This window comes from Vigna radiata, unplaced genomic scaffold (genome assembly GCF_000741045.1).
Source record: "Vigna radiata var. radiata cultivar VC1973A unplaced genomic scaffold, Vradiata_ver6 scaffold_403, whole genome shotgun sequence".
Taxonomy (NCBI): Eukaryota; Viridiplantae; Streptophyta; class Magnoliopsida; order Fabales; family Fabaceae; genus Vigna; species Vigna radiata.
In genome coordinates this window covers 112,003-137,884 of record NW_014541811.1, presented here as the reverse complement: position 1 = coordinate 137,884, position 25,882 = coordinate 112,003, and the positions used below count along the sequence as shown (strand labels likewise).

Here is a 25,882-nt window from a genome sequence, read left to right as displayed (position 1 = left end):
GCATATGATCTATATGCTCCAGCTTGAGGGGGAGTGTTGAAATATATTATATTGTTTTAACTAGCTTTTTGGTTTTGGGCTTTTTAGAAGCCTTATTTACGTTGGTCCATAGTCCCTTAAATAGGGCACTATGTGTAATAGAATTACAGCACAGTAATAATATTTTTACTTCTCAGTTAACTCTCCAAACAATGGCTGATGGGTCTAGAGTCTCATCTCATGGTATCAGAGCTATGGTTAGAGTCTATTTTAGTGATATTGTTGGGCATATTGTTCCACCCGCTATTGGGCCGTTATCGGACCACCCATTAATATCTAGTCTCATGCTCGAGATGTATATACCTCGGCGTGAGGGGGGTGTGTTGAAAATCCCACATCGGCTAGAGATAAGGCCAATTTATAATATATAAGTGGGGTGCAAACCTCATCTTACAAGCCGATTTTGTGGGGTTGAGTTAGGCTTAAAACCCACTTCTAATAGTAGCAATTCGACATTGGCCACTCCATCAATTGGATATCAAAAATATCTTTACCTCTTCTTTAGTAAGATATTTCCCTTATCTCCCTGTTTTATGTAATCAAATTATATCTCTAAATATGTATTATGTGAGATAAGCTTGTTACAAATGTCATTAATAAAAGACCTGTGGAGAGAATTATGTCAACCGATTAGTTACTGGAGCTAATAAAGTAAACAATGACAAGTGGTATCTTTAAGAATCCCCCTCAAGCTTTTGCCTATGTATCATTAGTCAAGCTTGTTACAAGTGGAGGGCACAATGACTCTATTGAACAAAATCTGCTTGGAGAGTGTAGTGGCTGTTGGAGAACAAAACTTGTAAGAGGACACAAAAAATGTCAGAAAGAAAAAAAATGCTGAGGATATGATGCTCTCAGAGAGCACTAGTACTGGCAAGCAAAAATGCTCAGATGGCATGACAATGGTTTTAGAGCAAAGATAGTCATCACACAACAAACGTTGACAACGAATACTAATGTCACCTCAAGAAAGCTTGGTTGAAAAGAAGAAACTCAGGGAAAAAATGTTGATGCGAAAAAATTATAAATGGATAAACATAAGTAAAGAACAATATTCATCAGAAAACCATCACGATAAACAGTATTCCCTGGAAAACTTTGATGGGAAATGAATCTCTGTCAAATATCAACAATAAAAAATACTTGTTGGAAAAGCATTGGTGGTAAATAATAATGCTGGCTAGAAAAGAAAAACATTGCTAAAAAGTCGTCACCAAAGTTGTTGAAGATGTCAAATATGTCAAATACCGCCATAAGGAACAAGGAGTGAATTGGGAAAGGGACATATAAGGTTTGCCAAAATAATTCTTTTTGGTGGCAACACGGTATTGAAAAGACTCCATATACTAGGTTGAAAGGATTAGTGATAAAATAGGTCATGAAGTCATACTATCTATTGTGCCAGAAAATATATTGGACAAAGAAACAAAGCAGCAAAGGAAATGGGGATAAGTTTATATTAGGAGAAAAAATAAAAGGGGCTGAGGGGGACACGTAGCATAATTAGTTAGAGAGACAGAAAGTGGGGGATACTAGAAGATTTTCCTTTGGGTTGTTACTTTTATAGGTTAGAGGAGTGTGTAGGGAGGGATATGCTGTTTTTAACAAAATTAAGAGTGGAGAGTACCGTTTGGGTCTCTTTAGGAGCTTAGCTCTGGGAAGTAGGGTTATTCCTTCTGTTTTTTCCTTGATTTCAATGAAACAGGATCAATGATCCTTTCCTTATTCTCTTTTCCTCTTATTTTTATTACTTTCCTTGTGGTTATGTAACATTTCTAGTCCGACTTGCCGGATACTTCATTCAAGGGTGAATGGTTAACACGCGAGCAAAAAGTAGAAAGCAAGGAGAACCAGTGATCTCGGGAAGGTTTAAACCATTTAGGCATCCTTGTTTTCGTTCGGTCCTCCCACTTTAGTCCCCTTCTTTTAAATTTTCCCAATTGAGTCCTCAAAACTGTTAATTTGATACAAATCAACCCCTACCGTTAAAAATCGTTAACGGTGTTAATTTTTTGTACAGATGGAAGGGTGATGTGTCAATTTTTGCCACATCACTTCTCCTACGTCAGAGTTATCTTTTCCAACCACACAAACCTAATTTCTAATGAAACCATAATCGCGCCGCCGTGAGCAGACCCAGATTTCCAGTCCCTTTCGAAATTGGTAATGCTGTCGTTCTCTTTAATTGCTCCTGAAACTTCAGATGAACTATCATCATCATTTTTCACTCCATTACATTTCTGAGAATCAGAGGGCAGAGCACGAAAAAAGGGATTCAAGAACCCTCCCACTGTAAAAAATAATCAGATCTAATAAAATCAGAAAACCCATTTGGGATGCACAACGGATATTTCTTTCGAAGAGGATTGATGGTTTGAATGGTGCTTCCATGGAGCTCGAAGAAAAACTTCTGAATGCGAAAAAGGAATGCGCGAACCTGGAATTGGATTTTCTGCTTCTGGGTTTGTTTGTTGCAGGTTTGGTTTTGATGCAGGTGGTGGCGCAGACTCGTGAAGATGCTTCACGGTTTCCATGGAGTTTGGGAGTGGAGGAGGTGCTCGCAGATGATAGAAAGCGCGGCGGCCATGGTGCGATTTGGTAGAGAACTCTGTTGTTTGGGATTTTTAGGTTGATGAAGATGAAGGAGAAGGAGGCCTCGTGACCTGCGACGGCTAACAGAGGAGTTCGGCAAAGCTTTGGAGGTCGGTGATGGAGGAAAAGATGAATGCAGCGGTGCTTTGATGGTGGCTACCGGCGGCTTCTGCGGTGGAGATTGAGAGAGTGGTGGTCGTCGTTGATGGTTGAATGCGTGTTGATTTGTTGGGGGGACGGCTGCCGACGACGGATCTGGTGCGGCGGCTAGGGTTTGATGGGAAGGGTTTGGTGCGGCGGCTAGGGTTTGGAAATGGCCATGCAGGAGTTGGAGTGGGATAGGAGGCAGAGAAATCAGACAACCACGTGGTCAAAAATCGACACATCACCCTTCCATCTGTAAAAAAATTAACGCCGTTAACGATTTTTAACGGTAGGGGTTGATTTGTTTCAAATTAACAGTTTTGAGGACTCAATTGGGAAAATTTAAAAGAAGGGGACTAAAGTGGGAGAACCGAACGAAAACATGGACGCCTAAATGGTTTAAACCTCTCGGGAACTATGGAGAATCGGGTCGGTAATGTGGAAGAAGAAGTTATCCGAATGAAAGCAATCATGGAAGAGTTGCGCTTGCAAGCATCCCAGAATCATTCAACACTAGAAGATATGAGAAAAGAAGCTGCAAAAAATCAAACAAAAATGATGGAGTTGATGACGAGGAGTTTTCAAAAGAGGATTAATGAAGAGGGTGAAGGTTCGGTGGGAAACAAAAAAACAGAGCATAAGGAAAACACCAAGGGGGGAGTGAGCTTGGCAGCCTTAGAAGGAGATGCTCTGGCAGAGTTTCGACAATCAGTAAAAAGGATTGAGTTACCAATGTTCAATGGTGATGATCCTACGAGACGGATTTCGTGGGCGGAGATTTACTTAAAGGTTCAGGAGACCAGCGAGATGGTCAAAGTAAATCTGGCTCATTTTTGTATGGAAGGAGGGATAATCCACTTCTTCAACTCTTTGTTAAACGATTATGATGTGTTGTCATGGGACAATTTGAAGAAGGAGTCTTGCTTCCATGGATTGCCATAACAGGGCACACAACTGGAAATATGATTGTTTTCACTGTTAAGCTTTTTCAACAGGCATGGCTTCCATCTTGCTCAAGGAGGTCATAATGTCCTTGGCCAAGAAACCCCATTTCGATGACAACAGACCAAGTTACGTAATTTTTCCCATTTAGCTTCTCTGAAGTAATCGAGGGACTTCCAGAGAATGAAATAACACTACTAGTCGCCATCTTTTTTATCAAGGGAACAAAAACAACCAGGGAAGCAGAAAACCCTAGGTGACTTTCCACAAGGGTGGCTTCTGGACTTCATGAAGTAAAGTTTTAAGGGTCAGAATGGAGAGAGGGGGCTTCGACGACAACTTGGAGGTGACGTGGTGTCGTTCTGATGAGTGGATGGCGGCGTGTGGACAACATGTGCTAGTTCACAGCACATAAAGATGATGCACATTGTTAGATATTAAGTTGTGTGTTTATGTTAATTGGGCTCAGCCCATCTTGTATTTAGGATTTTAGCCCATATGTTACTTTTGGAAGTCCCACATCGACTAGAGATAAGACCATTTAAGTATATAAGTGGGTGCAAACCTCACCCTACAAGCCGGTTTTGTGGGGTTGAGTTAGGCTTAAACTCCACTTCTAACATGGTATCAAAGCCATGATTGGAGCCTATCGTAACGATTTCTGTTGTCGTTAGGCATGTTGTTCCACCCGCTATCCGACCACTACAGAACCACTCATTAAAAAGTCTAATCCCACGCTCGAGATGTATATACCTCGGCGTGAGGGGTGTGTTGGAAGTCCCACATCGACTAGAGATAAGGCCATTTAAGTTTATATAAGTGGGTGCAAACCTCACTCTACAAGCCGGTTTTGTGGGGTTGAGTTAGGCTTAAACTCCACTTCTAACACTTACATTATAAATAAACTATCCTATGTGTATGCAAAGACACACAAGGGAGATTTCCCTCATCTTTTCCACTATTTCATGCATGTGATGGCATGTGGAGAATTGGACTTCGGCACCTGCGGGGTTGGTCATTATGTGGAGAGGCCATCCAGATCCGGTGGTTGCTAGAGGAAACTGCAATGGCGGAAATAGATGAAATTATTCTAACAATGTTATTTAATTCCGTGCTTGACAATAAACATTTTTGTGAATCCGTCGTTAGATACATTATAGTTTTGTCTTGGTATGGATAAGAATCTTTCTACATTGATGACATTTATTTCTTTTGTTTCATTTGGAATATTTCAAGTAATTTTATTTTTATGCTCTTACCTTTGACAGAAAAGCATTGAAGATAAACTTTCAAATCTGAGCCACGAAAAGAAGACAATCAAAGAAAGAATTGAATATATCAGTCCAGAGCTGAAGAAGGTTGTATTCACATTTCTTTAATTTGTTTGTAGCAATATCCTTGTATATCTGACTGGTTACTTGATGTTTATGCTATGCAGTTAAACGATGTTGTTAACAAGAGCAAAGCAGAAATACAAAAGCTTGAGAGGCGGATAAATGAAATTACTGATAGGATATACAGAGACTTTAGCAAGTCAGTTGGGGTAGCAAACATCCGTGAATATGAAGAAAATAGACTCAAGGCTGCTCAAACTATAGCGGAGGAGAGGCTGAACTTAAGTAGCCAACTTTCAAAATTAAAATATCAGTGTGTTCCTTTTCTTGTACTTAAGTTACATCTCTCGCAGTCTGTTAACTTGACCTACATAATTTAAATGCATGAAGGTGTTTATGATCTTACATACAAGTAATACGTACATGCATTGCTAAAAGTGTTTTAGTTTGATACATACAAGTAATACGTACTTTAGAAAATTGATGAAGAGCAAAAATCACAAAAAGAAAATATTTGAAGCTTAACTTTCAGTTTTTCTTTTTCCCATCTAGCTAGGTGCTGTTTATTTGATCTATGCTTTCATTTGTTTCTCTTTTTTAAAATTATTCTATAGGTTAGAATATGAGCAAAATCGGGACATGAGTTCAAGAATTCTAGAATTGGAAGCTTCTCTAAGTGCTTTAGAGAAAGATTTAAAACGTGTACAGGACAGAGAGGCTGCAGCGAAGGTAGCGGCTGAGAAGTCTACTGAAGAGGTTAATCAGTTAAAGGAAGAAGTTAAAGGTATATTTGATAACTGTGTTTGCTGTATGATATATCTGTGGCATACTGGGGATGTTGATGAAATGAAAGCTTGATTATCTGGGTAGCCCTGCGCTATTTCTATCTCAAATTGATGGGAATACAGACCCACTATTACTTTATATTATGTTTTATTTTGGGATCTTATTCTTCCTCTGTTTTCTTTCTACTCTTGAAGAGTGGAAATCAAAGTCAGAACAATGTGAGAAGGAAATCCAAGAGTGGAAGAAGAAAGCTTCTGCAGCCACAACAAACATATCCAAACTTATTCGCCTGATAAATTCTAAGGTTAGATGTACAATAATTCTTGTCTCTTGTATAACTTGCATGCAAAGTGTAGGTAGCCAACATCTTTAGGGTATTTACAGAGGGCACAGATTGATCAATTGGAAGCACAAAAGCAAGAAATATTAGAAAAGTGTGAACTCGAACAGATTAATCTCCCTATCATATCAGATCCCATGGATACTGATAACTCAGTACCAGCTCCACATTTTGATTTTGATCAACTAAGTAGGGCACTGAAAGATAAGAGGCACTCAGACAGAGATAAAATTGAGGGAGACTTTAAGCAAAAAATTGATGGCTTGGTAGCTGAGATTGAAAGAACAGCACCAAATTTGAAGGCATTGGACCAATACGAGGCTCTGTTGGAAAAGGAAAGAGCTGTAACTGAGGAGTTTGAAGCTGTCAGGAAAGAGGAGAGGGAAAAAACACAGAGATTCAATGAGGTTAAGCAGAGAAGGTGCATGTTACTTTAGTTCAATATTTGTCATTACTTGTATTATAATATTACTACGTAGGCAATGGTTTATAGTGTGCATGGTTTTGGTGGATGGACTCAAGGAGTCTTAAAATTACATAAAAAATGATGGCACTAAATAATTAAATGACTATTTGTTTGAAGAAGTTATTTTTAACAAGTGATATTATACCGATAAAATAGTTAATTATTACTTTGTTGTACAACTTTTATATAGCCGCTTTTTGGTTCTACACAGTCTAGGAATTAAGAGACTTGGGCTGTTCCTTGTTCTGTCCTCTTCTCATCTTTTCACATCTATAAAAATTACATCAGCTGAGAAATATACTCGCTGATTTTACTCATCTTTAAATTTAAGTTGGATTCAGGGTGGGTAAGGTCTTGCTTTGTCCTCTTTGTTACCAGTCCGTCTGCTGCAACTTGCTGCTGGCTGTCACCTTTTTGGCCACAGATTTTAGGGTTAAGTGTGCCTTGAGGAGTGTAACCCACCCCAAGAATTTTGTTGGACTCGTAGGCAAAATCTCGTTGGACTACCCACATTAGACTCGTAGGCAAGATTATCAAATTTAAGAATTTACGTAAACTCGTGGGAGTTTTGTACTTTGTATGATTTTTTTTTTAATACTAGTAATATGCTAAATTAATATTTAGTCACATAATTGAGCCAAATAATTCCACTATACTAAAAATAAGTTCATGCAAATATTAGAAAACATAAATTGTTAATGATAATACACTTGGATTGCCCTTAGAATTGTATCCACTCCTCGACATACCTTTGATTGCTCTGTAATTTCAATTTTCAAGTACAAAAGTTGAAAAACATTATATATATGAAATAGTGTAGAGATGAGGAGAAATCTCCCTTGTGTGTCTTTTATTTATAATAGAAGAAATATGGGTTAAGTCCAAATACAAATGAATATGTAAGAAAAAAATAAAATAAAATAAGAACAATGTTTCCCTAATAAACATATAGGAAGTATGTTTTCCTAATTAACACAATATAAACTAAATATGATATCTCTAACACTCCCTCTCAAGCTGGAGCATATAAATCATATGTTCCAAGCTTGTTACAAAGATAGTCAATTCTAGGTCCTCGCAAGGACTTAGTGAATATGTCTGCCAACTGGTTGCTTGAGTTAATGAACTCAGTCTTGATATCTCCAGATATGATCTTTTCTCTAATAAAATGGCAATCAACTTCAATGTGCTTGGTTCTCTCATGGAAGACAGGGTTAGAGCTAATATGAAGAGCAGCTTGATTATCACATATAAGTGTCATGTGAGTGATATCTCTAAATTTCAATTCACTAAGTAATTGTTTAAGCCACACAAGTTCACAAGTAGCTGATGCCATAGCTCTATATTCTGCTTCTGCGCTGGATCTAGCCACAACACTTTGCTTCTTACTTTTCCAAGATATCAGGTTGCCACCAATAGAGACACAATATCCAGTAGTAGACGTCCTATCAGAAGGGGAACCAACCCAATCAGCATCTGAATAGCAAACGATTTTTGTATCGTTATTAGGACCATATAGCAAACCTTTTCTAGGTGATCCTTTAATATACTTCAGTATGCGAACAACTGCATCCTAATGGTCTTCACATGGGGAGTTAAGGAATTGACTCACCACACTAACTGCGAAGGAAATGTCAGGACGCGTAACAGTAAGATAGTTCAATTTACCAACTAATCTTCTGTAACGTTCAGGATCTGAGAAAGGCTCCCCCTGATTTGGTAGGAGCTTGATGTTACGATCCATAGGTGTCTCAACAGACTTACGGTTCATTAATCCTGTTTCCTCCAAGATGTCTAACGCATTCTTCCTCTGAGATATGACAATACCATCATTGGATTGTGTTACTTCAATACCCAAAAAGTACCAGAGTTTGCCAAGATCTTTGGTTTGAAAATGGTGACAAAGGTGCTGTTTCATCTGAGAGATGCCAAGGTAGTCGCTTCCTGTGAGAACAATGTCATTGACATACACTATTAAGTAGATACATCCAACACTTGAGTGGCGATAAAACACTGCATGATCCACTTCACTGTGAGACATACCAAATTGTTGAACAACCCAACTGAATTTACCAAACCAGGCCTGAGGAGACTGTTTTAGGCCATATAGGGATTTGTGAAGACGACATACCAATCCAGTGCCTCAATCTCAGGAAGCTCATGAAACACTGGAACCATCTGTCATGGTTGCCACAAGAGGAAGAGGAGGATGTGGCACTAAAGGAGGAGGACATGGAGGTCGGGGACGTCAACAGTGCACTTACTGTAAGAGGGTGGGTCACACCCAAGAAAATTGCTACTCCTTGCATGGCTTTCCTTCAAAAACAACCAATATCTCTACGGCTGAAACTTTCACATCCAACTCCAAGTTCACTGAGGAAGAGTATCAAGAGTATCTGCGATTAAAGTCTAACAGCTTGGCGCAATCATCTCAGTCCCTAAGTATGACCACAACTTGCATTTCTCAATCCATGGAAGGTCCAAATTCATGGGTAATTGACTCGGGTGCTTCTGATCACATTTCTGGTAATACCTCATTGTTCTCAACCGTTTCCCTCCAAGAAAAACCCCATTTCATTACCCTGGCCAATGGCTCTAAAACTTGTCCAAAGGGAGTCGGTCAAGTCTCCCTGTCTCCCTCCCTCACTTTGAAATCTGTTCTTTTTGTCCCTCACTGCCCATTCAATTTAATTTCCTTAAGTTAGTTAACCAAAATGTTACATTGTTCAATAACCTTTGATTCAAAATCTTTTGTCATATAGGAGCGTGGCTCGGGGAGACAGATTGGAGAAGGATATGAAGCTGGAGGTTTATACCATTTTGGATCTCGTCCACGGGTATCTTATGTTGCTACTCTTCCTCCTAAAGTGTTACATGATCGGTTTGGTCATCCTCACTTGTCATAGTTAAAAAAGATGTGCCCTGAACTTAGTAGTCTTCAGACTTTAGAATGCGAGTCTTGTCAACTAGGAAAACATGTCAAATCTGTCTTTCAAAGTCCCACTCAATGTGTACTTCTAGTTTTTCTATTATTCATTCTGATGTCTAGGGATCTAGTCGCGTCTCTTCTTTTGGTTTTAGGTATTTTGTTACTTTTTTATTGATGAGTATTCTAGATGTACTTGGGTTTATCTAATGAAAGATCGCTCTGAATTGTTACCCATTTTCACCTCTTTTCTGAATGAAATCAAGAACCAATTTGGTCAAGTAATAAAAATCTTGAGAAGTGATAATGCTAAAGAGTATTTCTCATCCTCTTTTTTTACAATCCTTAGCTCCCATGGTATTTTGCATCAGTCCACTATCCTCATACACTCCAGCAAAATGGTATAGCCGAAAGAAAAAATAGACACTTGGTTAAAACGGCTCTTACCCTTTTGCTTGGTGCCCATATTCTTGTTCATCACTGGGGGATGCCATCTTAACTGCATGTTTTCTTATCAATAGATGCCCTCCTCCTCTCTCAATAATAAAGTCTCTTTCTCTATCCTCTTTCCCAATGATCCTCTCTTTCACACCTCTCCTCGAGTTTTTGGTTGTGTATGTTTTGTTCACGACATGTCTCCGGGGCTAGACAAGCTCTCCGCTCGTGCAATTAAATGTGTCTTTTTGGGCTATTCTCGGCTTCAAAAAGGGTATCGGTGTTACTCTCCTGAAACTCGGAAGTACTACATGTCGGCCAATGTCACATTCTTTGAACAGACACCTTTCTTCTCTCCATCTGTTCAAGATGTTCATATCCTCCAACAGGTCCTTCCTCTTCCAGTGGTTGAGTCCAATATCTCCAATGTCCTGGTCAATTCAAGTCATGCTCACGGTCCTCCCGAACAACCTCCCACTCCACATACCGATATCCTCCGACACAGTACCTCGATGAGTAATCCTCTTCCAGAAAATGGTGGATCTCCTCCTTCAGATTCTTCTCCGTCACCATCTCCTGTCACGCCTCCTGGTGAAGCTGATTTTGGTTGGCCCATTGCTCTCAGATGAGGTACTCGTTCCACTCACAACCCTCATCCCATTTATAATTTTCTCAGCTACCACAGCGTGTCGCCCTCCTTTTATTCCCTTTTATCCTCAGTCTTTTTTGTGCTTATACCTAAAAATGTGAAAGAAGCACTTGATCATCCTGGATGGCGACAAGTCATGATTGAAGAAATGCAGGCTCTTGACCACAGTAATACTTGGGAGCTTGTGCCACTTCCCCCAGGAAAAAAGGTTGTTGGTTGTCGATGGGTATATGCAATTAAAATCGGCCCTAATGGTGACATTGATAGGCTCAAAGCCCGGCTGGTTGCAAAAGGGTACACTCAAGTTTATGGTCTTGATTATTGTGACACTATTTCTCCCGTGGCCAAGATGACTACCATTTGCTTGTTCTTCGCCATGGCCGCCATTCGTCATTGGCCACTTCATCAGTTGGATATCAAAAATGCTTTTGTCCAAGGTGATCTTGAGGAAGAAGTTTATATGGAGCAACCTCCTGGGTTTGTTGCTCAGGGGGAGTTTGGTATGGTTTGTAAATTGAACCGATCTCTATATGGGCTCAGGCAATCTCCACGTGCTTTGTTTGGAAAGTTCAGCTCAATTGTTAAAAAATCTGGGTTAAAACGCAGTGAAGCAGATTATTCAGTCTTTTATTATCATTCGTCCCTTGGGAAATGTGTTTACTTGATAGTATATGTAGATGATATTGTTATTACAGGAAATGATCTGTTGGAATATCTCAATTGAAGGAGTACTTATGTAGACATTTCCAAACCAAGGATCTTGGGAGTCTCAGATACTTCCTAAGCATTGAAGTAGCTCAGTCAAAAGATGGAGTTGTAATCTCTCAAAGGAAGTATGTTCTGGATATTTTACAAGAAGCAGGCATGATTGATTGTAGACCGGTTGATAGTCCTATAGATCCAAATAAAAAATTAACAGCAGAAGGTGAGTTATTCCTCGACTCAAAGAGATATAGGAGGCTAGTGGGAAAACTAATCTATCTCACTATTACAAGGTCGGATCTTTTGCAGTTGGAGTGGTTAGTCAGTTCATGTACTCTTGTGTTTTTCATTATAAATAGAAGATAATGATAGGGATTTTCTAAGCCCTCAAGAATATTTCATATCAGTCTTAAATCTCAAGTTATATATATATATATATATATATATATATATATATATATATATATATATATATAGGTTCGCAATGAAATAAAATAGAATGAGGGGTTTTGTTATTTAAAACTGAAGATGACATGTGATTAATGAGATAATACACACTAAGAACAAAATCATCCCAAGAACTTTGAGGAAACATCTTGCACAATTTTAATATGTGGTGAGGTGGTTTTCTTAAATAGTTGGACTTTAGATCATTTAATCTATTTTTGTTATTATCTTTTTAGTCTGGACAAACTCTGAAAATCTTGTGTTAGAATCTTTTTAGCTGTATTATTCCTATTAATTATATTTCATTCTTATTTAGGAGATTATAATTATCGGGTATGATTAGGATATCCTTGAAATATAGGGATTCTTTCTTTAGGAGCTATTATTCTACTTCCTAAAATAGCTTTCTAGCATTGTATATATGGATTTGTAATCTCAGCGTAGTAAGATGTATGTTTTACCCTAAATTATGAGATGGTATTAGAGCTCTCAACATCTGGGAGCTTTCTCTGACTGCGCACTAAAACCCTAGTCGGCAGCCTTCATTGGTGCTACTCTCTCTTTCAAAACAGCCTTCATTGCCATTGCCAACACAACTGTACACTGTAGCTGTCATTGCTGCAGTATTCTTTCTTTTGTAGTGCTTTTCCTTTGAAATCTCTTCTCACTGCATTACCATCGTTCTGCTGCATGGACATGGCAGACCACACTGTTGAAGTGGTGCCTATTGGATCACAAACCAATCAGGAATAACTCCAGAACGTCAACACTGCCTACCACTTAAATAGGACGAATTATTTGAAATGGGCCCAGCTTGTTTGCAGAACTTTTAAAGGTAAAGAGAAAGCTAACCACTTGACTGATGATGCTCCTCCAGAAGACGATCCCATATTTACAAAATGGGATGAAGAAGACTCTATGATCATGGCATGACTATGGAACTCCATGATCCAAGAAATTACTGATACTTGCATGTTTCTTAATTATGCAAAGGAGATTTGGAATGCAGTGGAGCAGACATACTCAAAAGCTAAAGATGTTGCTCAAATATATGATGTCAAGGTGAAGACTATCGCTGCCAAACAAGGAACAAAGACTGTTACAGAGTATGCCAATCAACTCAAATCATTATGGATGGAATTAGACCATTACAGGGTCATTAAAGCCAAGTGCTCAAATGATTCTGCCATGCTCAAATAGTATATTGAGCAAGATAGAGTCTATGATTTTCTGGTAGGGCTTAACTTTGATTTTGATGAAGTGAGAGTCCATATTCTTGGAAACGACAAAGTTCCAGGAATTAATGAAGTGATAGCTATGGTAAGAAGTAAAGAAAGTAGAAGGGGAATAATGCTAGAATCCCCAACCATGGGAAAACTCAGCCATGCTAGCAACTGGATCGGCCAAGATGGTTGATCCCCAAAAGGGAGGACTCACCAATATGGAAAAGAAAAATGGAGTGTGGTGTACCTTCTGTAACAGACCTCGTCACACTCGTGATAAATGTTGGAAGCTACATGGAAAGCCTCCTAGTCGAGATTGGGGATCCCAAAATCGTGAAAAGGAGTGGGAAAAAGTGGCGACAACAGTAGAAAGGGCGGACAAGCACACCTAGGTGCTGCAAAAAATGAAGAAAACAACAATGGACCAATTCCACTCAACCAAGATGAGGTTCACCAGATGCACTCCTTCCTTAACAAGTTGGATAAATCACCAGGTAGTTGTTCTCTAGCACATTCAGGTACATTTGGAGAGTTTCCTTCTTTTGGACTTAATGCCTCATATAAACAACCTAACCCATATTGGATACTAGATTCTAGGGCTACCGACCATATGACACCCTTATCTAACATTTTCTCCTCTTACACCCGTTGCCCTAGTAACAAGAAAATATCCATAGTTGATGGCTCTTTGATGACTGCAGTAGGTCAAGGAGATGTTCAAATAAGCCCTTCTATCACCCTTAAAAATGTTGTTCATATTCCTAAATTATCTGTTAGTTTAGTCTCCATTAAAAAACTCATACACGATCCCTCATGCAATGTTATTTTTTCTAACAATGATTGTATCATATAGAACCAACAATCAGGAAGGACGATTGGACATGCTAGAGACTGGAATGGCTTGTATTACTTAGACAATCCAAATCTGCCATCCGTCCTGGGAAATAGCAACTCTTTTTTCTTTGACTCAATAAAGACCAGCAGGGAGAGGATCTTCCTCCATCATTGTTGTCTTGGACATCCTTCCTTTAGGGTCATAAAATTATTATTCCCTTCCCTTTTTAGCAAATTGGATGTGGCAAGTCTCAATTGCAAAGCGTGTGAACTTGCTAAATACAAACGTGTTTCTTTTCCTTTTAGTAATAATAAGAGCGCTTTTCCCTCCTATTTAATTCATACTTATGTATGGGGTCCCTTAAATGTCAGTGCTAGTTGGTTTCTTACCTTTATAGATGATTGCACTCGTGTTACATGGGTTTTCTTACTAAAACAAAAATCTGAAGTAAGCTTTGTGGTTCAAAGTTTTTTCTCAATGGTAAAAAATCAATTTGGTGTTAGCATTAAGAGGATTAGATCTTATAATGCCAAATATTACTTTAATCATGGGCTGATTTCTTTTTGTCAAAAGGAAGGTATCATTCATGAGTCCTCCTGTATCAAAACTCCTCTACAAAATGGGATTGCAGAGAGGAAAAATGGACACCTTTTAGACCAAACTAGAGCTCTCCTTTTTCAACATAAGGTTCCTAAAAGTTTTTGGGGGAGGTTGTTCTCATTGCCTGTTATCTAATTAATAGACTACCTTCTAGTATTCTAGCCTCCAAAAGCCCTATGGAGGTTCTATCATCCTTTTATCCTAATGTGTCCACATCCAACCACCTTGTTCCACGAATCTTTGGTTGTCTCTTTTGTCCATGTCCACAATAGTGATAGAGGTAAACTTGATCCTAGAACCTTAAAATGTGTTTTCATAGGTTACTCATCCACACAAAAGGGATATAAATGCTATCACCCACCATCCAAAAAATTCTGTCTCGTGATGTCACTTTTTTGAGCACAAAAGTTACTTTTATAAAGATCATCTTCAGGGGGAGACTACACCAAATGAAGATGATATCCTTATGCTTCCTGACTTAAGCTTAGGACTAGAAATAGGGACTAAGACTCAAGATGGGGTTGATGTAAGATTTGGTAAAAATTTGGTTTAAACAAGGAAGACAAAGACCGTTCCAGAATCTGTCCATGTTCAACCATCCAACCCAACATTACATGAGGTAACGATCCCTAATCCTTTAATCTCCAATGCATCAAACTCTGTTTTTCCAAATATATAGGAATCTGAATCCAGTCCAGCATCCCTTTATGAGGACCTAGATATTTCAATTGCCCTTAGGAAAGAGACTAGGAAATGCACTACCAAGCCATTGTACCCTCTAGCTAATTACCTATCCTTTAAAACTTCTCACCTACTCATAAAGCCTTCCACACAAACCTAAACACCACAACCACCTACCTCTCTATATGAGGCATTGAGTGATAAAAAATGGAAACAAGCTATGGACATGGTAATGGAAGCACTAGAAAAGAATAACACTTGGGATTTGGTGGCTCTCCCAAATGGAAAAAGACCAGTAGGGTTCAGGTGGGTATATACTATAAATTACAAGGCTGATGGGTCTATTGAGAGGTACAAAGCAAAGTTAGAGGCTAAGGGATTCACTTAAACCTATGGAGTGGATTACATGGAAACTTTTGCTCCAGTGACAAAAACGAATACAATTAGGGTGATATTATCCCTAGCAGCTAATTATGGTTGGAACTTGCAACAATTTGATGTTAAAAATGTCTTCCTTCATGGAGAAATTGAAGAGGAGATTTACATGGAATTGCCCCCTAGATATGAGGGAAATATAGCTGCCAACACTGTTTGCAAGCTAAAAAAGGCATTATATGGGTTGAAACAATCACCACGACCATGGTTTGGGAGGCTTACTAAAGTTATGATAAGTCTGGGCTTTAAACAAAGTCAAGGAGACCACACTTTGTTCATTAAACACTCTAAATCAGGGAGAGTTACAATGTTATTGGTTTTGTAGATGATATTATAATAACGGGTGATGATGAGGAGGAGTAACAGCTCTTTGGCCAACATCTGGCCAAGGAATTTGAAATTAAAACCTTGGGAAAATTGAAGTATTTTTTAGGGATTGAAGTTGCCCATTCTAAAAAGGGAATATTTATATCTCAGCAAAAATACTCACAGATTTGTTGAAAGAAACTGGGAAGACAGCATGCAAGCCTGTGAGTACACCAATTGATCCAAACATGAAATTGGAGAATGTAGAAGAAGGTACTGCAGTTTACAAGGAAATGTATCAGAGATTAGTTGGTAGATTGATTTATTTATCTCACACTAGGCCTGATGTTGCATTTGTTGTAAGCCTTGTTAGCCAGTTCATGCACCAACCTAAGGAGGTTCACTTACAAGCTGTACTAAGAATTGTGTAATATTTGAAGGGAACCCCAGGCAGGGGAATTTTGTTTGAGCGACATGGGAATGTAAGTGTAGAAGCATATACAAATGCAGACTATGCAGGCTCAATTGTGGACAGGAGGTCAACTACGGGGTATTGCACTTACATTGATGGAAATCTTGTGACTTGGAAGAGTAAAAAGCAAAATGTGGTAGCTAGATCCAATGCTGAAGCAGAATTCAAGGCAATGGCACAAGGGATATGCGAACTACTATGGTTAAAAATCATCTTGGAAGACTTAGGAATAAAGTAAGATGAATCAATGAGACTTTATTGTGATAACAAATCTACTATTAGCATAGCTCATAATCCAGTGTAGCATGATAGAACCAAACATATCGAAATCGACAAACATTTTATCAAAGAAAAATTAGACAGTGGTCTAATATGTATTGCATATGTCTCTTCACAAGACAACCTTGCAAATATTCTAACAAAGGGGTTGAAGAGTAACAACTTCGAAAGTATCTTTCCTAAGTTGGGAATGGAAAATACCTATTCACCAAGTTGAGGGGAGTGTTAGAATCTTTTTAGCTGTATTATTTCTATTAAAGTCTTTGCTTTTATTAATTATATTTCTTTCTTATTTAGGAGATTATAATTATCAGGTATGATTAAGATATCCCTGAAATATAGGGATTCTTTCTTTAGGAGCTATTATTATACTTCCTAAAATAGCTTTCTAGCATTGTATATATGGATTTGTATCTCAGCATAACAATATATATGTTTTACCCTAAATTATGAGACCTTGGAAGAAGAATTCGCTCATGAGGTTCTTTATTTGTATTCACAATAAACACCAAGGATTTACTTTCTTGGTTTTCTCAAATATTTCCAATTTTGGTTCTATAACAACTTTGCTGACTAGTATGGGCTATGACATTTTCTTGCATATGGAGTATTGGGTTTGAGACACTGTTTATTTGTTCATTGGTCTACAGTGAAAAATGTTATTGTGTGCTTGGAGTCATTCTAGATACTATCTTGCTGTAGGGGTTTCCTCACAATGTACTACGCCTCTAGCATTTTGGGGGATAGTCACCCCCGTTCGCTGTCTTCTACTATTTTACCATTCAAGCTTCAAATAATAGAATTCAGAAAAACCTTTGTGAACCTTCAAAGCTGTGAATGTAACATTCTTTATGAATGAATTTGAACAATGATGGTAACATTACGTAACAAATCCTGAAAATATGTTCTCATGTTAAACATGCTTACTCTAAGGCCAATCTGGTAAGCTTGATATTTGATAATTCACTTACAAGGTTGGGGATAAGTTTCCTCGGAACATCTATTGTCCTGCATTTCCCCTTACAATGCTCTAATGAAGTACAACCTTTTATATTCGTAGTTTTTTTGTCTCTACCTTAGAGGTTGTCTTGAAAATGAAATCTCTGTATTTATTGCATTTATTGCCTTTCATCTGTCTTCTGATGGAGCTTAAGTGTGTATTTGATGCAGGTATCAATTGTTCATGGATGCTTTTAACCATATATCTGGTAATATAGATAAAATTTACAAACAACTTACAAAGAGCAATACACATCCACTGGGGGGAACAGCATATCTAAACTTGGAAAATGATGATGATCCATTTCTCCATGGCATCAAGTACACTGCTATGCCCCCAACGAAGCGTTTCCGTGACATGGAGCAACTATCTGGTGGGGAAAAGACAGTTGCAGCACTTGCATTGTTATTTTCAATCCACAGGTGAGTTGTTTGTACAACTTGCATTAGAACAAGAATACTTGATAACTACTGTTTGAGTTTTAATAATAAAAATTCCACAGAGAAATACACTGGCACCACACATAAAACTATTTCTTTGACATCTGATGTTATGTTCCACTGACATTGTTCCCTACTTTCTTCTTGTTTCAGTTACAAGCCTTCACCATTTTTTATATTGGACGAAGTTGATGCTGCGTTGGACAACTTGAATGTCGCCAAGGTTGCTGGCTTTATTCGTTCAAAATCATGCGAAGGGGCAAGGACTAGCCAGGATGCTGATGGTGGAAGTGGTTTTCAGAGTATTGTGATATCACTGAAAGACACTTTTTATGACAAAGCTGAAGCGCTAGTTGGTGTTTACAGAGATTCTGAAAGAGGGTAAATTTCTCGATATAAATATTTATTGATTTAAATATTGTCATTATGTTGATGGCGGTATGTAACGATTTTGCCATTGGCAGTTGTTCGAGAACCCTCACATTTGATCTGACCAAATACCGGGAGTCTTAATGTTCTTCCATACGGGGGTAGCTGAAAGCCGCCTGCTATGTACATAGCAGTCAGTGCGTGGTTGCGTTTTTATTTCTTGTGTTAAGGTGGACAAACTTATTTGTGTATCTGATTTCATCACTTTGTAGAATACAGTAGCTAGATGTCCTAACCATCCTTGAATTACTTTTTATTCATTAAGCCCTTTTCTGTAGCTTGTCTTTTGCTTTCTTATGCATAATGTGTACAGTCCTCGTAAAACTCAAATGACCGTAAGAACTGGCGCATTTTCATCAACAAAATGAAAGAGGTAAAGTTTGAGAGGTAATTTTGCAAAGAAACAATAATGGGGCACTTTTCCTGCATCTTCAGGTTTTCTTCTATAGTTTTACTACTGTAAAGACAAATTTAACTTTTGTAAATATATATAAATAAAAAAGAAATTAGGTAAGCAGTAATTACTGTTTATCATTGTGGTGTTTATATTTATTGAACGCAAAATCATTTGAACTGTTTTCTCTCGTCTCATTCGATGTTTTCTTCAACTTTCTTTTTCGTTTCGGCTGTGTTCTTCGTTGTGGGTCTTACTTTGCTTTCTTTTATTTCATTTTGTTCATTTCATCTTGTTTACTTCATCTTGTTTATTTTTCAGGTACATGCGTTCTTGTTGGTTAAGTTTTTGTTTGAAACTTTATATTTATTGTTTAAAATTTATATTTTTATTACTTTTTACATGTATTTGATTTGGAAATTCAATTTAGAAAATTCATTAGATTTTAAAATTTAATGTAGAAATTTAAGAATTTTGAGATCTAATTTAGAAATTCATCAGATTTCAAAATATGGTGAACATTTGTATTAGATTTTAAAATTTGGTGAACAATCGTATTGAATTTCAAAATTTGGTATTGATTTAAATTCTTTTTATTTTATAACTTTTTTTAATTCTTTTTATTTTTTTAAATAAATTTTTGACTTCGATATTCTTTTATCGTGATTGTGATATTATTTTATTTTAAGATGGAAAGTTATTCTTTAAAGTTCACAAATAAATTTGAGTTTTATGTTATATTTTTCTTTTATTTTAAATTAAATGTGAGGGAGATTATACAAATTTTACAATTGATCATATTTTTTTTTCATACATGATAAGTTAATTAGGTGGGCTCAAGAGATTTTTTTTTGTTTTGGTTTTTTGTTGTCATTATAAGATTTAATAAAATTAATTTTCACGTCTGTATTATTATGATGTAAAAGGGGTAGAAATTAAAGGAAATATAAATTTGATGTTTATTCCAGTATAAATTGCAAGAGAAATGCGAGTGTCCTTTTAAATTGAAAAGAAAGTCGATTTCTAATAGAAAGGGGTGAGTATTGAAGGTAAAGAGTGGGTATAACTTGATATAGATTTTAGTTGGTCATTCTTTTGTTAGTAGGTTTAATTCTATTAAAGAATCATAACTTATTGATATGACTAAGTAAATTGAAACATGCATATATTTTCCTTAGTTTTAAAGAAAATAATGATGATAATGTGATAACAATTAAGCAAGTATATAATGAAGGATATTTAAAATGATCATTGAAAGGCTCAAGAATCGAATTATAATAGTTGATGGTGATGTTAGAACCAGATAAATACATTTATTGGAGTTTATGTGTTGGCAAATCTGAGGTGGTAAGTGACATCTTTTGGGCACATCCTGATGTATTTAAATTGTTGAATGTATTTAATATTGTTTTGTTGATGAATAACATATATAAAGCTATCAAATATCAGTTGTAATTACTTCAAATAGTTGGGATCACATCAACAAGGTTGACTTTCTCAACGATTTTTGTATTATATCAAGTGAATGACAAAATAATTTCACTTGGGCTCTACAAAGGCTAAAAGGATTATTTTTGACATATGAGGATGATCCACATATCATTGTTAGCAACAAAGACCTAGTTTTGATGAATGTCATTGACATTGTATTACATGAATGTTATGATCTCCTATGTCGTTTTCATATTCAAAAAAATGTGCAAGCTAAGTGCAAAATTTTAGTCAATTTTGTTGAGGCATGAAATGTCATCATGGAAGCATGGAAAAATGTCATGGATTGTTACATTAGTCAATGTTTACCGATTATGTTGATCACCTTCATCATGCTTGTATTTCATGACCTTTATTCTTTGAATATGTCAATACCTCTTGGATCATTCCATATAAGAAATACTTTGTAAAAGTAAGAATAAACCGAGTTATGCATTTAGGAAACATAACATCAAATATATCTAGTTATTTTTGTTAGATGTTTTATGATATTGTTCATTTCAATTGTATCAAGGTTGAGTCTACTCGCTAAAGCCTTAAGAAAGTATTGGGAATGAGAGACTTCTGTTCGTGTTGGGATGCAATTCATAACGTCTTCATCCTGCAATATAATGAGATAAAGCCATCCTTTGAAAAAGTCTAAATCTTATGAGTGACAATTTTAAATCATATAAATATAAAAGATTGGTTGAATACGTATCAAAATATGTTTTAGGACTCATTGCTTAAGAATTCGATCGAGTGAAGTAAATAAGATTTTATAGTGAAAGTTGTGGATGTGTTTTGAGCCGAACATATGGTCTACCATGTGATTTTCAATTAGCACAGTATTACCTTGAGATGATTCCTATGTCTGAAACTCATATCATATGGATTGGATTGAGATTTTCAAATATTTCATTATTTGAATCGTAGATAGAGTTATGCATTCAAGAAGAACTTGATTTGGTATTCAATAGTTTCAATTATGTTGACATTACATGAAAAATGACATTCAAACAAAAGTTACTTGAAATTATTTGTCCTATTATGACATCAATGATACGTCTAATGCATAAAGTGAAAATGAAGGGTGCACAAAAGACTAAAGTTTATCGATCTAAACGGTCTACAAAACGTGAACCCTCATATTTTGATCATGTAGACATCTTGCATTCTATACATGATATTTCTTCAAGAAAAAAAGAAATGCAATCTAAGGTTAAATCTGTACAACAAAGGAGAATACCCATATTAGATTAGTTCCATCTGATTTGTCATTTTTTACATTATTAATGTTGTTGATGCTTTTGTTGATGGTCATTATGGCTATGGATGAATTGCTGCTTTGTTAGGGATGGGTGAAGAGTCATTGCCTCTTATGCGACATGATTTATTTAAAGAACTCAGTGGCGTGATGAATATACAAGACTAGTTGGAAGCTATGATCGACTAGAATAACTAAGAAACTCTTTGCTAATGGACTCATAATCAGGGGTACGTGTTGTTATAGATTACACTTTACTTATTGTGTCTTATCTTTTTTTTTTTTTTGCATAACAATTCGTTTCATTAATTGCAGGCTAGTATAGAAAAGTGGATGATTATACTAAACATTGGCTATGCTATTACTAATTGAAATAATGTCATCTTAGTCTGTTTGTCATATCATCAAAATATTACTATCTTCTGATTACGTATTACACCACCTTCTGGTATAAAACAACATAACATCGACTAATATGTATAAAACACATGCATGGATATCATTTTGTGCAAGTAAAGTGATTATTATTTTGTTCCATTATAAAATAAGTTTTATTTACTAATTTTATCTTTACAAATTCACCTACAAGAATATTGTCCTTCACTAATGTTGGATATCATATAGTCTACCCATTGTTACCCCGAGGTGTAAGTGTAACACCCCAATTTAGAAGTTGCTAACAATGCCTTAAACTTAAAACTTTTCGCAACACTATAAAAAATTCTTCAAAATATAAATTGAATATATTTAATAAAATCAAATAGTAATTATTATTTACAAAACCAATGATTTAAATTCAATTGTATACAAATACTTAAATCTGTAAAACCATTGTCCTAATAAAATACAATTCTTATGAAAACTTAACATGACTTTTCCCTTCTCTCACGCGTCTACTCAGCACCTAAAATTTTTTCATATGTTCCCTATAACAAACGTTATACGATCATCGTCACACACAAAAAAAAATGGGTGAGCTAACATACATGCATAATAAGAGCAATCAATTCAATGTAGAATACATGAACACATCTAATCAATCAAGCATTCATTAGTAATAGCCCCCTCTCGATACAGTCACAGAGGCTAAGGCCACACAAAGTTCTCTCAGTGGTCTAATGTCACACAGACTATTGTCACGCAAACTATTGTCACATAGACTACCATCATACAAACTCATATCCTTACAGGGTGGTTGAGTAGTCCTACACACACAATAAGGACCTATTTCCCTTAAAGGGCTAAACAAATTTTCTCTCTTTAACGTGTCACTTACACTAGAGAATATGATACTCAAACCCACTCTTATTGCCTCACATAGTCTGAAGAGTGCTCCATCCCAACATACAGGAGAAATAAAGACCCTGATCTTAAGGGTATTCTGACCAACTTCATTGACCACTCTCTACTCCTGACAACCTTAGGGTACTCTTAAGTCTATCTACCTAAAGCCTCCATTGGACATTATTATCTCTAGCCTTTTCTAAAGCCCAACACATATATCTAAACAACCCAAGGCAAATGGGTATTATGCACACAACCATTACAACCAAGCAATCAATATCAATACATACAACAATCATACACACAAATCCAATAAATCCATCTTCCTAAGCATCTCATACAGTCCACATAATCACAACATCATTCATACAACATCAAGGAAAACATCCAACGGTTTTAGGATCATCCACACAACACAATAACAATTATAAGACTTAAACCACATTAACTAAGTTTCCAAAAGTCTATAATTAACAATTATCAATTAACAACAATAAAGAACAGACTTTACACCATCCAACTTGTACAATCCATATCGTTAACCATTTATCCATACCAATACTAATTGTTGGAAATATAATGACTTAGTTTCAACACCAAGAGGGGGGGTGAATTGGTGAAAATAAAAAATCAGAGTCTTTTCAAAATCTTTTTCGCAAAGTATAAAACTTTCGAAAGTTTCTTGAATCTTAGTGAAAAAGATAAATCAAGTGTAGTGAAAATAGGTGACTATGCTGAAAATAAATTTGACTTGAAACTAAAGAGTTTAGGGATAGAAAATTCAAACACAGTTTTTATACAGGTTCGGCCAAACTGCCTACATCCAGTGTCCTTCCTGTACCCGGAAGCAAATGCACTATAATGGTCATGGTTTTTACAACAAGGTTTCTATAGATACCTCCACGTCAAAATATAAAACACCTCTCTAACCCTCTAACCAAAATATAGGCATACAACAGCCAAAGAACAAGAACAAGATATCCCCTCTCCTACAGTCTTTGTCAACTTTGAACAATCCTCACAGTTCGCAGAACACAACACGTCCTCTTCCTGTAATCACAACTGGGCAACCATAATCTTCATAAGATTGAGAGAAGTAGATGATCATGTTTCCAGAACACCTCAATGTGCAGTATGATCAAGTCTTTCTTTCAGCACGAAATCTTTGCTCTTCAAGCAACTATCAAAGAATGATCTCCACGGTCTTCTTGGTGAGTTCTTGGAGCTTTTCACTTTCTAACAGAGATCAAGATCTGAAACAATATAATCAAAATGTTAGAATTGCCAATAGTCTCTGTAGAATACAGAATCACGTCTATATATAGTTTTTTGTAAAACAAACGCTCCCAAAGTTGACTTCACTACTAATACAGTCAACTGTATTCAGACAGTTATGACAATTATAACAATTAGTAGCTTTCAGACCAACTAAATTGATTGCACATTTAATTCAGTTGACTAACAATTAATGCTTGGTCAAAGAAATAAAAGATAGCCGTTATAGTTCACAAGCATCAACATAAATTCAAAACGTAATTAAATTGTTGAGATTGTTGATAAGGGAAGCACTGATTTAGCTAACCTTAATCTCACAATGCTTAGTTCACTCTATTTTTGATGATGACAACACATTATTAATAACACATGTTTTGTTATGTGTTACATGTTCTTTTGCTTATTGATTAATATCTTGTTGAACATGTTTTGTGTTGATTTTGATATGTGAATGCACATTTACTGAGCTTGTATATGTTACATCATTTATGGTTGGATTACACATAATTTCGAAGAAGAAAACCATATGCACTATTGTGAACTTAAACTGTGTGGCAAATCTGATAGTTCAAGTCGACTTCATTATTAATTGAATTGATTGAGACTGAAGTCTTTGCACAAATTTTCAAATACAGTGCTATGTGAGATTTTGCATTGAAAAGAATTTCAAAATGTACAGATGTGTCAAAGTCGACTCTATGCGCTCTGCATTCAACTTTGTTAGTTGTTTTATTTGAGATTCTGTTATGCTTGTGTTAAGTCCCTGACAAGTGTACCAGATCGTTATCAAGTAATATAAAATGGGTATGTCCAAGTATCGTTTCCCAAAGGACTCTTAGGCCTTACTTTTCATGTAAATCAATCGCATAAGACTTGAGAAGAAATTAATTTTGGGTTTTGAATGCAAAAACAAAAGTAAACATGCAAATGTAGTGAATCAATTGGCTAAAGAAACTATGAATGAATGGAGTTGTTGGGGTTTACAATTTCATCTTATCCACCCTCTTATATCCACTTTTCTTATCTAATTCGCTTATTTATCAAATTGTCATGCAAACTTTCTTGGTCTAGCCTTAACCTAATTCCTAGGCGAAAAAATCCTATTACTAATTACCGACCTGTTATCCCTAGCCTCCCCTAGCAATTAATAATGCAAGATAAGCAGAAGCAAAATACAATTGATCGTCCTACCCCTATTCCTAGGCGGTATTAGCATAATCAAGGAATTCCCCCCAGTTCATGACATTACTGTAAGTTCCCGTATCAATAAAGACAAACAACATTTACCGAATGAGTTAAACGATAAAAGCATTAAGCAAAGGTGAAGAACCCAACAATTGATAAAGATAAGCATATGCAAGCATATAAAGAAGATAAGAATTTTGATATAAGAGAGTTTCAAAAGATTACATTGTTCGCCAACAACCTAGGGTTTAGTTCACCATAATCATGGTGAAACAAGATTAAATATGATGAAAGAATGGAAGAAATAACCCTAAACTTGCTAGATTGGAGCCTAAGCATCCAAGGAACCTCCTCCAAGGTGTGTGGAATAGCTCTGGACGTTTCACTCTGCCAAAAGATTATATTTTGATTCGCACTGGGCTATATATAAGCCAAAAAGATAACAAAAAGATTACAGAATCTATGCTAATAAAAACAGATAACCGCCCAAGCGCCTAAGTAAACA

At 36.4% G+C, this 25,882-nt stretch overlaps 1 protein-coding gene across 1 annotated transcript in view; it reads left to right on the top strand.

The window, feature by feature from the left end:
• The window catches only part of LOC106778330 (structural maintenance of chromosomes protein 1), a 36,556-nt gene extending 17,520 nt beyond the window's left edge, over nucleotides 1-19,036 (top strand). Inside the window, exons 11-18 of the mRNA XM_014666277.2 lie at nucleotides 4,986-5,075; nucleotides 5,156-5,364; nucleotides 5,666-5,835; nucleotides 6,032-6,141; nucleotides 6,222-6,598; nucleotides 17,804-18,055; nucleotides 18,227-18,454; nucleotides 18,538-19,036. Of these exons, the coding sequence (XP_014521763.1) occupies nucleotides 4,986-5,075; nucleotides 5,156-5,364; nucleotides 5,666-5,835; nucleotides 6,032-6,141; nucleotides 6,222-6,598; nucleotides 17,804-18,055; nucleotides 18,227-18,454; nucleotides 18,538-18,586 (1,485 nt within the window). The 3' untranslated portion in view covers nucleotides 18,587-19,036. The remainder of the gene's footprint in view (nucleotides 1-4,985; nucleotides 5,076-5,155; nucleotides 5,365-5,665; nucleotides 5,836-6,031; nucleotides 6,142-6,221; nucleotides 6,599-17,803; nucleotides 18,056-18,226; nucleotides 18,455-18,537) is intronic.
• The last annotated feature ends 6,846 nt before the right edge of the window (nucleotides 19,037-25,882 follow it).